The 15805-nt window shown below is 35.9% G+C and overlaps 1 protein-coding gene across 6 annotated transcripts in view; it reads left to right on the top strand.

Moving 5' to 3' along the window:
- ZC3H13 (zinc finger CCCH-type containing 13) overlaps positions 1–15805 on the top strand; it is a 44960-nt gene that overhangs the window by 6309 nt on the left and 22846 nt on the right. For 5 of the 6 annotated variants that reach the window (XM_048957226.1, XM_048957237.1, XM_048957248.1 and 2 more), the window contains 4 exons: positions 255–364; positions 5658–5769; positions 12573–12681; positions 15411–15550. In XM_048957226.1, the coding sequence (XP_048813183.1) occupies positions 255–364; positions 5658–5769; positions 12573–12681; positions 15411–15550 (471 nt within the window). Of the gene's footprint in view, positions 1–254; positions 365–5657; positions 5770–11513; positions 11616–12572; positions 12682–15410; positions 15551–15805 lie in introns of those variants that run through there. The other variant, XM_048957278.1, reaches the window with a different exon arrangement.

Below are 15805 nucleotides of genomic sequence, written 5' to 3'. Positions count from 1 at the left end.
TGTTGTCCCATCTTCTGGAGAAGAGCAATAGTACTGTACTCTTTAATACTATTTCCACCAACTTAAATTTTGCTCTGCCAAACCTGATGCTCATTGTTGATTATTATTTTTTTTTTTAGAGTTATGTTACTGATAGACAGAAATTACAGATAAGTGGGAGTTAATGTGGAGTCATTTGTTTGTTCTGCCACACTCACACCAATGGTATTTCCAGAAATGAGTGTGAAATTCACCCAGTGATGTCTGTCTCTTAGACACAGTGCCGTAACTGGCTGAAGACTGGCAACTGCCTCTATGGGAACACATGTAGATTCGTACATGGCCCTTCACCACGAGGTAAAGGCTATAGCAGCAGTTATAGAAGGTAAATCAAGAACTCACTTTGAATTCTTCACATGCTGTAGGAAAATAGCTTTTACAACTATGTCTTTTGTTTTTGTCTTTAAATAATGAAATGCTGTGGTGTGCCTAATGGTATGTTATATCAGTAACCAGTTGTATCATGAAGCTGCTCAAAGCAATTGATTTGGCAATGTGCAGTGGGTTTTCCCAAGATTTTTGTGTGCATGCAGCTTTACAAAATGGAGTCCACTGAATGCAGATTAACTTCTTGGATTACTTGAAGTAGGAAAATCAAGTACCTTAATGCATTATTTTTTTTTTTGACTGTAGCATCACTGCAGCTTCTGGTATGCCTTTCTGTCCTTTACTAACACATAGTGTTGTAACTACTCACAGCAGCAATCTCATACTTGTAATCCTTCTGCCTTCACTACCTTGTCTCACAAGTAAGGTATCTCTGTCCTTTCTCTACAGCAGCAAATCTTCAAAACAGAATTTTGTGACTTTATCAGATATTGGGCAAATAAATCAAGAGAGGAAATTCCAAAAATTACCACACACACATGTATATATATAATTTTTTGTCTCTTTGTATGTTGTTATCATTTTAAAGTACTTTTTTCCCCACTGTCCTTTGTGTGGTGAAACACTGTATGCTTGTTTAACAAATGTTAATAGTAAGTTTTACTGTTGTCATTACAAAGGACCAAAAAGATAGCATAGTTTTCTCATAGCACCCCTTTGTATGAAAGCTTCACATTTTACAAATGACTGTTTCCTGATGCTGCAGTAATGTCAGTGTCACCTGTAGATTATGAGCACTGAAGCATCAAGATGTAAAGCAACACAGTGAAGGTCAAACAGGAAGGCTGGCAGGAGGTTCTGGTTCTGTTTTCTGTTCCTGTGCCACACTCTCAGGATGGCCTTGACTTTGCTTATTTGATCTCCCTTTGCTTCTAAGGTGGTAGCAGCTGGGATACAAAGTATGTCAGTAAGTTCAATGTTTCTTTCAGTGTATGAAAGATCTTACTCTGTTCTGCACAGAACGTTCCAAATGTGGGGAAAAATGTGTGACTTACTGGTAGAGAGAAGTTTAAAAACTTGAACGTGGTACCTCACTTACTCTTTGCTTTCAAGTATTTGGAACATGCAGTGTGTGATTCTGCTTGGTCATTTGAAGAGCAGTCATGTTTCTTTTAATAACTAAAGCTTTGTTTCTGCTTCACTGTCACCACTAACACTTAAGAATAATGCTGATTTATTACTAAATTTTTCTTCCTGTTAGAATATTAAAAAGATCAAAGGGTAGATCTGGCTTTTCATTTGCCTGATACCTTTGGCATTCAACATTTAGTAAGTATACTGCAACTACAAAAAGAGGGAGGCAAACCCTCCCACCAAAACAAATGAGAAAAGCACTCTTCTGAAGTTTCTCTTGATAGCTCTTGGCTAGGCACAGAAAAAGCTGTTTCACTTGCATAATAAAAATGTTATTTTTACGCTATTTAACATTGCAGATTTTTTTTACAAATGTTGTACAGATATTTTAAATGCTATCTATTGCCTTTGTGCAAGTCAAGCTAATGCTGATTCCATGTCAGTTCAGTTTAAGCAGTATCTGTGTTCAGGTACCTGGGGCATATTGGTGGTGTGACTGCAAGCATTCAGCCTTCCCTGCTGAAGTCTTTTGTCTGGTTAGCAGACAGCTTGGCTGGGAGCAGCACATTGTACTGCCTTTCTGTCTCGCTCCTCCTATTTCATACCTGCCTGAAGGAAGTCTCACTGTTAATGGTTTTATGTGACCATAATGCCTCCGTGCCTCCTGTAGTTCAGAGCATTGTCAGCCAGTAGGAAGACTTGTCTCTGAAGTATTAAAAAAAAAAGCCTCTTAAAGGGAGCATGCATACACTTTCAGCATTAATGCTGCTGCTTGCAGCATGAGTTTTCATCTTTCTGTTAGAAACAGCCAGTATATTTTTGCATATAAAGTTTTCCTGATAAGCTTAAGAATATAGTAATAGAGCTGCCTGTCTTCCAGGCATCTAAAGGAAGGAGAAGCCAATAAGGAAGGACTTGCATGTAAATAAGCCTTCCCATGAGGAATTTTGCCCTCTTTCTCTTCTAACTGGCTTTTTGTTAGTTGCTTGGCAGCTTTCCTGTTTGTCTTACAGCATTGTTAGGATCAGTGATTTTGTAGTGTTTTTCTGTTGCCTGCCTGAACTTCTGCAGTCTGAATCCTTACTCTAGATCTAAAAAACAAACTGAAACTCCAATAGTAGTAGGTTTTTTTTAAAAAAAAAAAAGTATGGATTTTGAAAAGTACAAACGCTGTGGTACAGGAGATTGAAAGCAGGATGTCTAATGAGCATTCAGTTATGTGTGTTATGTGCTAATCTGCCTATACACACCCATGCGCATACATACACCCACTGTTTTCTCTTCTAGTGGTACTGTAATGTGTGCCTGTTCCAGGGGGCTGTTCCTGGCACTGGAAGGTAGAAGCAAACAAGAATATGCAAAACTTATGTTTCTTAACCAACCTGCTCTGTCTAGAAAACTGAGTTGTTGCAGAAAGTAACGCTGTTCAACTCATTTACCAGCTTAACATTTGGAATGATGAAAGTCAGCATTTGAAATATGGGCCCCACACAGAGTGCTATTTCATTAGAGATCATTTTTTCCCACTTAATCATTTTCTTTCAGTGTACAGTGGTAATACTGTGGAGCCTTTTATGTGAAGGGCTCTACCAGTTGCACTGTAGACGTGCGATGTTAAACAGTGGAATAAAATGGTATTTTCCTGTTGAAACTCAGCAGAGTGTATTGGAATAACAGAAAGCCTTCTTTTGGAAAGGAGAAAAACAATGTGCAGGAAGGAGGCCCTTTCTTAAAATTAAACTTGTGGTGCACCTCATGGCAAAGTTAGCCAGTTGACCAACTTTGTTTTTCTGTGTATTAAACCAGAATATCTGAAAACAGTCACAACTTCCTGAGTACTTCTTTAATAAAATGAGACTGAAAATTTCTTAAACTTCTGTCTCTCTTGTGTTTTATGTTATGATGTTTGGCGGAAGGAAGTGTGCAGAACAAGTGGTTGATTACCTTCAGTCCAGTGTTCTCCTAAAGCCAAAAAAGTAAAATATAATAATAAAAAGAAAGATGCTAACCAACCAAGCAGACAAAAAACAAGAAGCAGAAGAGCATAACAACAGAATCCTCATGCTGTAGCATTTTTCTTTCCTGTGATTTCCTGATGACTTTTGTAATCTTAAAGCAAATCTGAATACTCTTAATAAGCTGAGTTCTTTCTTCCTCCCTCCCCTTTCCACATGGGAAAAGGTATTCAGGTTGAAATAACTTCATCTTTTTTCGACTCCAAATAAAAAAGTAAAAACAAACCAGAATTATATATAAAATGAAGTATTATATGTGTCTAGAGAGTATGTGAACTACATTCAATGCAAGTTCTGCTTTCTCCTTCAGCCATCAGGTTTTCCTGAGAATTACTATTCTTGAGAAACAATATTACTAGTATACTATCTATAATCTCTTTTAAATTTAAATTAATGTTTAGTTTTTGTAAATTTGGATCCTTTGTTCCATACCTGAAGTACCATTAAAAAGTTTAAGCTTTGAATTGCCACTTTAATGTTGGAAGATGGTTTGGAATGCTTTCAGAGAATTTTGGTAGCACAAAGGAATTCTGTTCCTAAAATGGGAGGGAAAAAAAGTACCTTGAATTATGACTTTCATAGAAATCAGGTACTTTAGAGATGATATAGTTTTGCAGTCAGGGAAATTAACTTGTTTGTATTTGTATGCTGAGTATTTTTTTGGTCCTTGTTAGTACTGAAAGAAGCAGCACGCTAGTTCTGTTTCTTTCCTCTGACACTGAGTGATCTTATTTACAACTGCATGATGAATTAAATGCATTTAGCGACGAGAACAGTCGCTGGTCTTTTTCTTCTTACATCTCAGGACACTTAACCTTGTAATGCTGCTTAAAGAATTAAATACAGATAACATTGCCAAGGAGGAAGTGGAAGCAAATTACTGTGTATCAAATGAGCACAGGTTGAAAATGAAATCTTACTAGTTTAAATATTTTTACGTGCATAAGCTGAAAGAGAAACTTTACGAATTATATATTGCATGACAGAGATGTGGGAGAAACAACTATTTTTAAAGGGAAACTAATTCAGACTGGAAAAAGAAGCAAATATGATTTTTTAAAATACAAATATTAGATATAGCTTCTAATCAGCTAAAATAGCATTTGTAGGTCTTTATTACTTTAATGTAAATGCTTAGTTACACATCCAGTACTTTCATACAACCATTTCACAGGAGTATATGTAATTAAAGCTAATAGCCATCACAGAAGTGCCAAACTCAATATCAAGCTAGATTTGTATGAAGAAATTTTCTTCAACTGAAAGATCATTTGAAGGAGCTGCTATGTCCCCTTTGCCTCAGAGCTTGTTAAGCACAAGAGTTGTTCTCTTTTAACCAATGGGGGATAAATCAACTTTTAACTTTTAAACCTACAGTAGAAAGTGATAGAATAGCGAAGATAGCTTGAGAAGTACAGTGTATCCACTCTCCCTTCCCTCACCACAGTAATGCCTTTAACAGAAAACACAGTTGTGTGACTGGTAGAGTTCATCCAATATCTTAAAACTGAATAATAAAAAAATGATGTTAATGCAAGATGGAAAACAGAGGAGGCCTCCAAGAATATTCCTCTGCTATGTGGCCTTGTGATAGCTATTCTTTGTTAGCACTCTGACCAAGTGTCATGAGTGGATGACAGATAAGTCAGATGATCAGTGCTTATGGACTTGCATCTGTGTTTGGAGTTTTGCTTCCGTGTAACTAGCTGCTGTTGTGCAGTAAATTTGCTTCTGCAATAATTACATTTATGCATTTATACAGATCAACATAGCTTAGAATATAGAGGAGGCTAAAGATATTTGAAAAGACACAATCTGAATTATGGTGAAACACATTTGTATGACGATCAGAAAAAATAGGTTTGTTGGTGCAAGCATCACCTGTAGCTGATGTAGAGTGGCCACTGAGCCATGACATAGTGCCATATGTACGTACAATTAAATGTCTTGGTATTCTGAAAGAGGGTTTGTTCTTTTTTAATGCTTGAGCCCATTAGAACTGAATAATTTGTTGTCATCCTCATCGTTTCTATTGAGAGATTTAGATCTCTCTATATATACTAATAACAAATAGAGTTAAGATTGAATTCCTTTTAAAATAATCCCACAGAACTGGTTATATTAAGTTTCTGTATTATACAGGTCACCAGAAAGGCCTACTGGAGATCTCCGGGAAAGAATGAAGAACAAACGCCAAGATGTTGAGGCTGAGCCACAGAAACGAAGTACAGAGGAATCGTCCTCTCCTGTTAGGGTAAGAATGGAGTTTGCAGAGCTCCAGAATCCCTCAGTAGCAATTGGGCGCTGCGTCCTAGAAACCTGTTTGCGGTGACTTGTAATGTTTGAACTGTTTCACAAATAGCTCATTTTGTACAATAGCATGCGGCATATTTCAATGTGAAGTGTCTTAACAGTTGTATTATTTTGCAGGGGTTTTTTTAGCATTTTTTGATCGTTTGGTTCCCAACGATTTTATAAATCCCACAGACTAAATTATGCTATAAATACTGATAAACTGGTATTTAATAACAGTGCAGATTCTTTAATATTTCCAAGAAAACATATAAAGTGCTGTTTGAATCATCCATTGTTTTTCCCCCTGACATTTATTGATATCCATCGTTTACATGCATCCCTACTCCAGTTGTTCATCTCAAATTTGCTTTTGATGAGACAATGCAGCTACTGTTGTGCTGGTTCATTTCATCTTCCTCCTCATGTATTCATCAGCCATCCCAACTGCTCACTTCTGGGTTTTGCAGCAAGTCAATTCATCATCACTCTCATTTTCTATGCATCTTTCTGCAAACAACCCCCTACAATATCAGAATTTACTTCAAAATCATGTTACCTATTTCTGCACTGATGTTTCAAATAGGGGCAGAACTGGTAGCATTATCCTGCAGCCTCTGTAACAATAGCATCAGTATATTCTTGCATTATGTTTTTTAAGACTAATTTCATATAGATATTGGTTAAAAATTTTTCTTTATGAAAAATCAGTTTTGCTTCTGCAGGTATTAACACCTTCTTTTTTTTTTTCCTCTGGGTCTGTTCCTACTTGCTGTGTACAATGAATTTTTCTGTGAGGTGTAAATAAATCAACAGCAGCTGCTATAATTAAATTAACTGAACGGCTTATCTTCCAATCATGTTTTCAGTTGCTGTTAATTTGTGTAAACTTTCAGTCTTTTTATTCTTTTACTTAAATGTGTTTCTTTTATTTTCTGGTAGTTTGAATAAACTGTTTAGTTATTAAGCACATGGTTGGTGGGAAAAGTGTTTTTTTTTTTTCCAACCATTATTAAAAATTTACTGTAACTTCTCTCTTGGTACAACTCTTAATTTTGATGTAATTCTTGCTTTTGATTAGTTAACTGTTTTTTTTATAGTATTCTATTCATGCAATAATAAAATACTCTTAATGATCTAAACCCCAAATAAACATGAACTGGAATCAAAAGGAGTTTGAGAATTAGTGGCTCTGTTAAATACCGAGGAGTTGTTCACAGATGTTAAGCACACTGCAGAGAAATATGCTTCAATCTTATAAAACACAAGGCTGAGGAAACCACTGAATTTTTATATTAATGGCACAGAGGCAACGGTGGAAAATAAGAGAGATCCAAAGAAAATATTCAGGAGAAAATAAATGCAGAGAGATAGTCATCAAGAGTTGCATTCCAGAGAACCAGGATGTCCAAAAGCACAGAAGACTGGAGTGACTGAACTGCTTACAAAATTCTTGCTCCATCATTAGAATCGTTGTTATGGTGGAGATCTAGCCATTGACATTTTCATCTCTTACTAAAGCTTCTTAATTTTACTTGGAAATAATGGAAGGTAGCTTGCTCCATAAAAAATTTCATAATTATGTGGTTTATTTTTCTTTTTAAATAAAGAAGAAAGAGCATTGTGCCTGCAGTCAAAATTTGTGTTTCACTGATCCACTAGCATTGAAACTTGAACAGAGAATAGTGGCTAAAAGAGAACTGGTGTAAGTGAAATCTTAAATAGCTTCTTTTGAAACAAAGCTTTTGAAGACTAGATCGATAATAACAAATCCAATATTGCCAAATATAAAAGCCAGCTAAGGGGAAAAATTCAAATCAGTTTCAAATGATGGAGTTACAGAGGGTACAATGATGCTTCACCTAAAGAGCAAGTACTTTTAAGAATGTGGAAAAAAATGTTGGGCATCCCAAATGTCAAACTTTGCAGAAGATATGAAAACACTGAAATCATTAACTGAAATTAATGAAGTCTGAGGAACGCCATAGGGACAGGGGAAAAGATTTTTGGCAGTACAATGGCGGATGAAATGTGGTATTGGCGAGTGCCATGCAGTGCACAGCAAGGGAAGCATTTAATACAAAGAAGTGGTGAATAAATCTTTTGAAAATCACTGAAATCATCCAGTAGGAAAATAAGTTATTGTGGACAGCTCAATGAAATCATCTATTCAAAGTGCAGTCACAGTTGCAGATACAAGAACTCAGGTATATAAAAAATGGAATAGAAAATGATTAATATTGTGCTGTAGGAATTAATGGTCCAGTTTTATTTGAAATGCTGTTTCATTATGATCACCTGTATGCGAGACAATACAGTCAAAGGTCTTTTGGAAGTGGGCAAGGAGTGAGAAGGAGACTGGAGAATAGAAGAAAGGAGATGTTGTGAATGCATATAATGTATGATTGAGAGAATGTAAACTAGGTGCGTCTTGCTCATACTTTGTCCTAGTAGAAACAATGGCAAATTTGAAGGGGAAATGCTATTTATATTATATATAATAGTTCTACCTGGTTTCCAGGAGATACAGGAGATAACCTGAATAGGTTCCACAGAAAGTTGAGACAGTGTAACTAGTATAAAATCTTCCCCAAGAAAAGAGTTTTCATGTTGTTTCGAGACATAAGATAACCAGTAAAATCTGTATGCACTTAGAAAGAAAATTCCTATATGGGCAGCTTATAAAATATATCCTTTATTATTTCTTCATGTCTTGTACTATTACTTTCAGAGACAGTATACTATATTACTTGGATAACTACAGTGATCTCAAGAGTTTTCTTGATTCTTAAGTTTGTATTGAGAATTATTTCAGTTCTGCATGTCAGTGTGTCAAATATGGTACAAAGAATTAGGAAAGATTCTCACTATTACCGTATTTAGTTGGAAATTCTGATATTGAATGTTGAGCTTTTCTTTAAATTACAAGAAGGTAGTTTCACTAGAGTATTTGAAGTGTTACATAAAGCAACTTCTGGGAGATCTGTGTCATTTGGGGAACAGTGGGAAGAACTTAATTTTCATTTAGGAAAGGTTTTTGTACAGAATGTGTATCGTGTGTTTTATATCTATGCTTTTTGTCACTGGCTTTTGAATACTTACACTGGAAATGGAAGTCAGCATTGTCCTCCATCTCCGAAATGGAATCTATCTGTTCATTTCAGGGAAGCTTCATTTTTGTGTGTGTTTGTGTTGTATAGCAGTAGTTTTCAATATGAAGATATATTATGCGTAGAGTAAAATAGTACTGTACTTAACCAAAAGATTATATAGGTATATACATGATAGCTTGTTCTAGAATTAAAGCAATAGGCGCTTCTGAGCTAGTTTGTAATGCTGCTGTATGTGTAGTGACAAGGCTTAAACTGAAGCTCCTGCCTTGTAAGAACTGTAGATGGTGAGAGCCTTTTAAATGTTCTCTCTGTCAGCATTGGCAAAATACCACTTAATGACTAGAGGCATGTTTTGCGGATTGAATGAGTCCTTTAGTGCTTGGCCATAGTCCTTTGGCTGTAGTGGGAACTTGAAGTAGACCTCAAGTCTTGTGCTGTCAAGTGCCAATTATGTCTTAGGAAGTGTGGAACTTCAGTAGATGTTAAATTTAATAAAATCTCATAGCATTCAGTTGTAATGTGTTTTTTTGTTTTTTCTTGAGTAGCATTTATTCTGAAGTTCAGCGTTAAATGTAATCACCTGTTTAACACGTGAATAGTTTAACTTTGAGCATATACCTGAAAACAGCATAGTCAAGGTCTTCTAAATTATTGTCTACGCTTAGAGAATCGTAGAATCACCAAGTTTGGAAAAGATCTCCAAGATCATCCAGTCCAATCATCCACCTACCACCAGTATTTCCCATTAAACCTTGTCTCTCAGTACAACATGTAAACGTTTCTTCAACATCTCCAAGGATGGTGACTCCACCGCCTCCCTGGGCAGCCTGTGCCACTGACTCACCACTCTTGGAGAAGAAATTTTTCCACATATCCAACCTTAACCTCCCCTGATTCAACTTAAGCCCATTTTTTTTCTTTTTTAATTAAATAATCTAAATGTTTAATGTTTCTCTTCCAGTAAATGGAGGTTTTTTTCAGAGTCTGCAGAAAAGTAGTTTGCAGATGTGTCAGAAGTGGATGTAGTATCTTCAGCTTCAAATGAAAGACGTGCTTTTGTCCTTTAGGAGATCGATTTACTTTATTCTTGCTTTGTAAGGGAAAGAGAAAAAATGATGTAAAGTACAGGAATGCCTATAAGGATATGAATGAATTATTTGCTTATTAGCTAGTATCACCCATAGTGTGAGGGAATGAAATTCATTGTAAGTAAAACAACTACTGTAAAAGGAATATATTGAAGACTATTCCATGAGAAAACGTGAATGTGTTTTAAACCATCATAACTTAAATGCTTCAACTGTGTGCCCTGGGAAAATATACTCAGTTTTTAAGCTCAGATATTTTTTTTTTCAAGATGCAGTGCTACCAGAGTATTTTGTCCTGACAATTAAACTCAAGTTGTTGAGCATATGGACGGGCTCAGATGCAGTTGTGCTGACTTGTGAAATAGCATGCTTACATAAAACTTGTCTGTTTCCTTCCCCTACATTCAGTATTTAATAAAGTTCCTTACATAGATGATTTTGTTCTTGGTTCTTTTTTAGAAGTATGATTTTCCCACTGTTGCCGCTACTCAATCTGTCCACTGAAAGGAGAAAATAAAAGCTGTTTCAGTATGTTGGGTTGGGTTTTAAAGTTTGGAGATGTAGGTGAGATACGTACCGGTTCTGTATGGTTGCTAACTTGGACTTTTAAGTTGTTCTTGAAACATTTTGATGAAACTGCAGGTTCTTTGGTGGCATGTTGCTTTGTGAGTTGGCCTTGAGATGTTTTTTAAAGTTAGTATCTATGAGGGGTATCCTGACATGCTGGTTTGCTGGTACCGAATAGTGTTGAATTAATTGAACCTGGTGTTTTTAAGAATTAATGTCTATTATTGTAATTATAAGAATTAGTTGGATTATATAGCAAACATAAGCATTTTAGTAGAACACATTCAGCCTTCAAGCAGAGCTAGAAAAACGAAAGTGCTTTAAGCAAAAAAAGAATTGCTGAAGGAGAGACTTGTTGATAAAGCTGCAAACTTCAAATCTCATGAGTCATTTTTTTGTTGTTGTTTTTTCAAGTAAGTTGCTTTGGAGCTTAGTATGGTTTTTGCACTTAGACTGGAATGCTGTTGGCCCATGTTGTGCTGATGTTGGAAATCAGTGTGACCTGGTAGGTTAGGACTGTGTGCATCCTTTTAGAGAACCTGTCGTAAAGCGATGAAAATCTCTCTTGTCCTCACTGTAGAAGCTGCTTTAAATTACACTTGACACAAGGTAGTTCTTTAATGAGAAGTTCCTCTGTATTATTTAGTAAATGCTCAGTTTTTCAAAACCTTTAAGGCTTTGAAAATGACATAATGTATCAAGAAGAAAGGTTTGAGGATAACTGTGCATTTCAGTTTACTAGGGAAAATAAACACAGTACTTAGTCTGTCATTGCTTATGTAATTAGGCTAGAGTTTGATATTGTTAAAGAAATAAAGGAATAGCTTAATTGTATTGACTGAGGAGTGACTCTCCGTGATACTGTATTATTTCCTCACTGTGTCTCTAAGGTGCTGTTAAGGGTTTAAATGAAGTAATGGCTTAAGTCCCAATAGGGAATAGCTAGTGAAATTCTCAGGCATCTCCTTTTCCTTCACATAAGGGATCCAACGTACCAGCGCTGAAGAATCCCCAAAAGACAAAAGAAAACACTGTGGGAGGTGAGAAGAAAAGGGGAGTGGGGCAGGCTTTCATTAATTGCTCTTTCTGGTTTCCTGTATAATAAATTAGCCTTCTATGCTTGAATATTCTTTTTATTATTATTATAATTATTTTGTTGCATACAGTTAAAAGAATTTGTCTTGTACTTGGCTTGAGTCCAGATAGATTATTTACAGTGTGGATACAGTAGAGGCAATGATTCTTTACTACTGGAATGCAGGGGGGTGAGGAAAGCAGCACAGGTCCAGTTGTCTTTTGAAACTGTTTCCTTCAAGAATAGTCTCTGACAGCCTTAGGTACCCATAGGACCATCATGGTCCTATATACCACGTGCTGTTTAGCCAGATGTGAAGTGAGTGCTATTGCGATAGGCTTGGCCTGTAACACTGGACCAATGAGCAAAGATAAAGCTTTCAAGAAAACCTCATTCCAGTGTGTTGCTTTTGTTTTGTTTTGTTTTGTTTTTTCCCCCTTCCTTCTGCCAGCCTCTCTCTTTTCCCTCCCCACGTTGTTAATCCTCCCAAGCTAAGTGGTTCAGCTTCTCCAAAGGTCATCTTCCTTTCATATGACATTCTTATTTACAGCTGAGAACTCTTAATGTTGTTAAACTTATGGTTTTAAGAGCCTGATCTGTTCTTTTGATTCCTATTTTAAACTTGATTTTCTGGCACATGCTTGATTCTTGCCCTGCCTGTAAAGCTTATTTGACAAATCCCTTTTTCTCTCTTTTCCCGATCTGCTATTTGCATACTGATTATACGAAATTGCCTTAGAATATTTTGCCTGTGGATTCTCTGCTTATTTGAAAAGGTATATGGCCAACAGGCTAAAGGGGAAAATGCTTTTTGTGCTATAAAAAAAGGAACAGCCTAAATACCGTGTAAAATGTACCTGCTTCTTCAGGCTTCTTTTAAAAATAAAATTGTTTACTCTAATGCAGTGTTTTTCCCTTATAGAAAGAGTCTTCACGAGGAAGACACAGAGAAAAGGAAGATATCAAAATTACAAAGGAGAGAACACCAGAAAGCGAAGAGGAAAATGGAGATTGGGAAGCAAATAGAGAAGGTAAGGGAAATTAAACTAATTGTCTCACTGCCGTTCAAAGAATTGCAAGATCTGCACGGCTGTACCTAAGGCAGAAATGGTTATGAAGAGTCAGTCTCTAAGCAGGGTACTTCTGTGCAGTAGCCACTGAGATTCATTGCTGGAGGAGAGCAAAGGAGCAGTCAGAGTTGGAGTGCTGTAATAGTAAAACCAACTTATTTTAAAAAACATGCTGTTTTGACTCCTCAGACAACATGGAACTTTGCTACTGTCTATTCTGTGGCAGAGCCTTTTGTCTTTGGATTAATGGGAGAATCCAAGATGATCTTGAAACTGGTCAGTGAGAAGAAAGCAGGACTCCTTTGAAATCAGCAGGGATGTTTTGTTTTTGCATGATGTTTGTCAACTAGCTGATTGTAAAGGGCTCAATTAAAATAACAGCAGCTCAAGGTAGCATTTTATGAACTAGTCATGTTTTGTAAATACTTGGAGAGTGTTAGGAGTTCTGTGTTACAATTGTAGGGACTGTGGTTGAAGGTGATTTCCTTGTATTTGGTGTTGATAATATTAATCTATTTACTATGCAGACAGTCTAGGGAAAATCTGTATTGCTTTCTCACTTCTCTGTTTTCCATTTCCCTTCTGTTAGATGCTGAAATTATGGCAGTGTCTAATAGTGTGTTGTTTATGTCATTTCCAAGCATTGGTGTTTCAGCGGTAGTTACAACATTGCAAGACAATGGAGAGGGGCTGGAGGGATTCCGATTCACCTCTGGGGATTCTTTCTACCAAAAGGTTGTGATGGCAAACAAAGAAGCAGTCCTTTTTCTGGAGAATGTGTAGCTCTTCTATAGAGAAGGATATTCGATATCAGTAGTTGTATTAGATACATGTTGTGTCAACCCCAAACCTTTCCAAAATACACAAATGGTTCTGGATGCTTAGCGCTTTTGCTTAATGTTTATGTTTAGCTGGAATCTCCATATGCTAGAAACAAAATGCAGACAGTCACAGAGCCTTTCTAAACAAAATACATTGAATTAAACATTTGGGAGGGAGGAGGAATATATTATTCAACAAGGGAAGAGACATATGATTGTCATTTAAATTAAGATGCCTAAAATTTACACATAACCACGTATCTCTCAAATTAGAAATCTTCAGACAATGGGGTTTACCTTTTCTGATACCTTGAAAATTATTTTAGCTAACTATATAAATGTAACTGTTATTTGATTAATGATCAGTTGTCTGGTACTGTATTGTAATGTGGAAAATCAAGGTTCAGTAACTGTAGAAAATAAACATTTAATAGTCCAAGTGGTCATTTGTGTTTCTGAAAAAAGTAAAACACCCTGGAAATTACTCAAATTCAGATACAATGAATCTATTAGCAGTGAAGTACACTATAAGTTATTTTTGAGATGGTGCTCCTGTGTAAATTTCATTAAGTAGGTGGCTTTTCTATTGTTTGGGCTCTAGGTGTTGCAAATATTGTTTTTGAGATGCTATTGGAGTAGAATATGTGAAGATGTGTATTGACAGAAGTTGTCAGGTGATTAAAAGAATAAGGTGATAGAGACTCTCCTTAAATGTAGTTCTGAGAGGTCTTAATGATGGTTTGTTCTGTTGTTACCTTTATAACTCACGTGGGGTCCAAAGAAATGTTGTGCTCAGTGAAGCCTTCCCTCTCTAACCAAACTAGCCATAATATATTTCCACTCCTTTCTAAACTGGAATTTTCAGAGTGATTTAAGAAGCACTGTTGTATGACATGTAGGTATGGAAATAAGAATCCAAGTAAAAAAGTGCAACATAAAAACTTCTATTTCTATGTATGTATATATATGTAGCATGAATATCTTGATTCATACATGTTGAAGTTTACAGCTTGAGAGTTTTGAATTTTTAAAAATGATGTTAATCGTAGGTGTAGTGTCTGATGGATAAAGTATAATTACTGTCTTTTAACACTGAGTGTTATATAAATGAATTGATGGACTGGGAAGGGGTGTGTGCTGTTAAGAATTGCAGCTTTCTGTAAGCTCTTCTCATGCATTCAAGATACAAGAAGGAAATTAGCAGACTGAAAATAATTATTGCAAAAACTTCTATGTAGCTTCTGTGTCAGAAGAGGAGTGAAAGCTAATGGATGCTTAATGGGATATCTTCTTTTCTGAAGGTTATTTTATCAGTGCTTTTTGAACATCAGGCTTAAGTAACAATAAACAAAATGAGGAAAGTAATCAGAGCGAGTAAAACTGCTTACTTTTTCAACAAGATATCAGTTTTGTGGCACAAAAGGTGTGATATGAACTGCTAAGAACTTAATGAAAATTGAGAGTTTTTTTTCTTAATGTGAAAGGCAGGTAGTGATGATGTGAAAGGTCGTGCAGAACATCCTTTTATTTTAAAGTGAGTGTGTAGATGTAATTAAACAAGGGTATCAATTGTTTTGTGGGATATCTTATTAAACAGAAAGCTCTAATATAGAACATTACTATTTAAAACCTCATTTTAGATATTTTTGTTACTGAAATAGAAATAAATGGTTAAGGTGTGTGGTAATAACTGCATTTATTTCACGTTCATATGGATAATTTGAGGAGAGATTTGGTTTATTGATGCATTTAGGTAATGCTTGAAAGACACTGACATATTTATGTTTGGCATCTGGTATGCTAAGTGATATTATTTATTTCCTATGTAATCAGTTTGTTAATCTATTTGCCTTTTTATTTTAAATAAAGACTCTGATAATGGAGATGTTAACTATGATTATGATCATGAGCTGTCTTTGGAAATGAAGCGCCAAAAGATTCAGAGAGAACTCATGAAGTTGGAACAGGAAAACATGGAGAAACGAGAGGAGATTGTCATTAAAAAGGAGGTTTGTATTCTGTAAATGCAAAACTAAAAAAAAGACTTTGGATTTGTTTTCTGGAAGACCTGAGCTTCTGGACAAATACTCTGCTGTGTTACACAGTAGTAAATAAGTGGCATGTGTATAACTTGACATGTTAATTGGATGTCGCTTGCAGGTATCTGCGCAATCATATAGCACTATAGCCAAGTTTTCTTCTCAGTCAGTGAGAAACTGCAATTGAATGACTTGACACCTTTAACAGCGATAATATGTAGACGA

This window comes from Lagopus muta, chromosome 1, assembly GCF_023343835.1.
Source record: "Lagopus muta isolate bLagMut1 chromosome 1, bLagMut1 primary, whole genome shotgun sequence".
Lineage (NCBI taxonomy): Eukaryota > Metazoa > Chordata > Aves > Galliformes > Phasianidae > Lagopus > Lagopus muta.
Note: the sequence above shows the minus strand (reverse complement) of the source record. Positions and strands in the feature narration are given on the sequence as shown.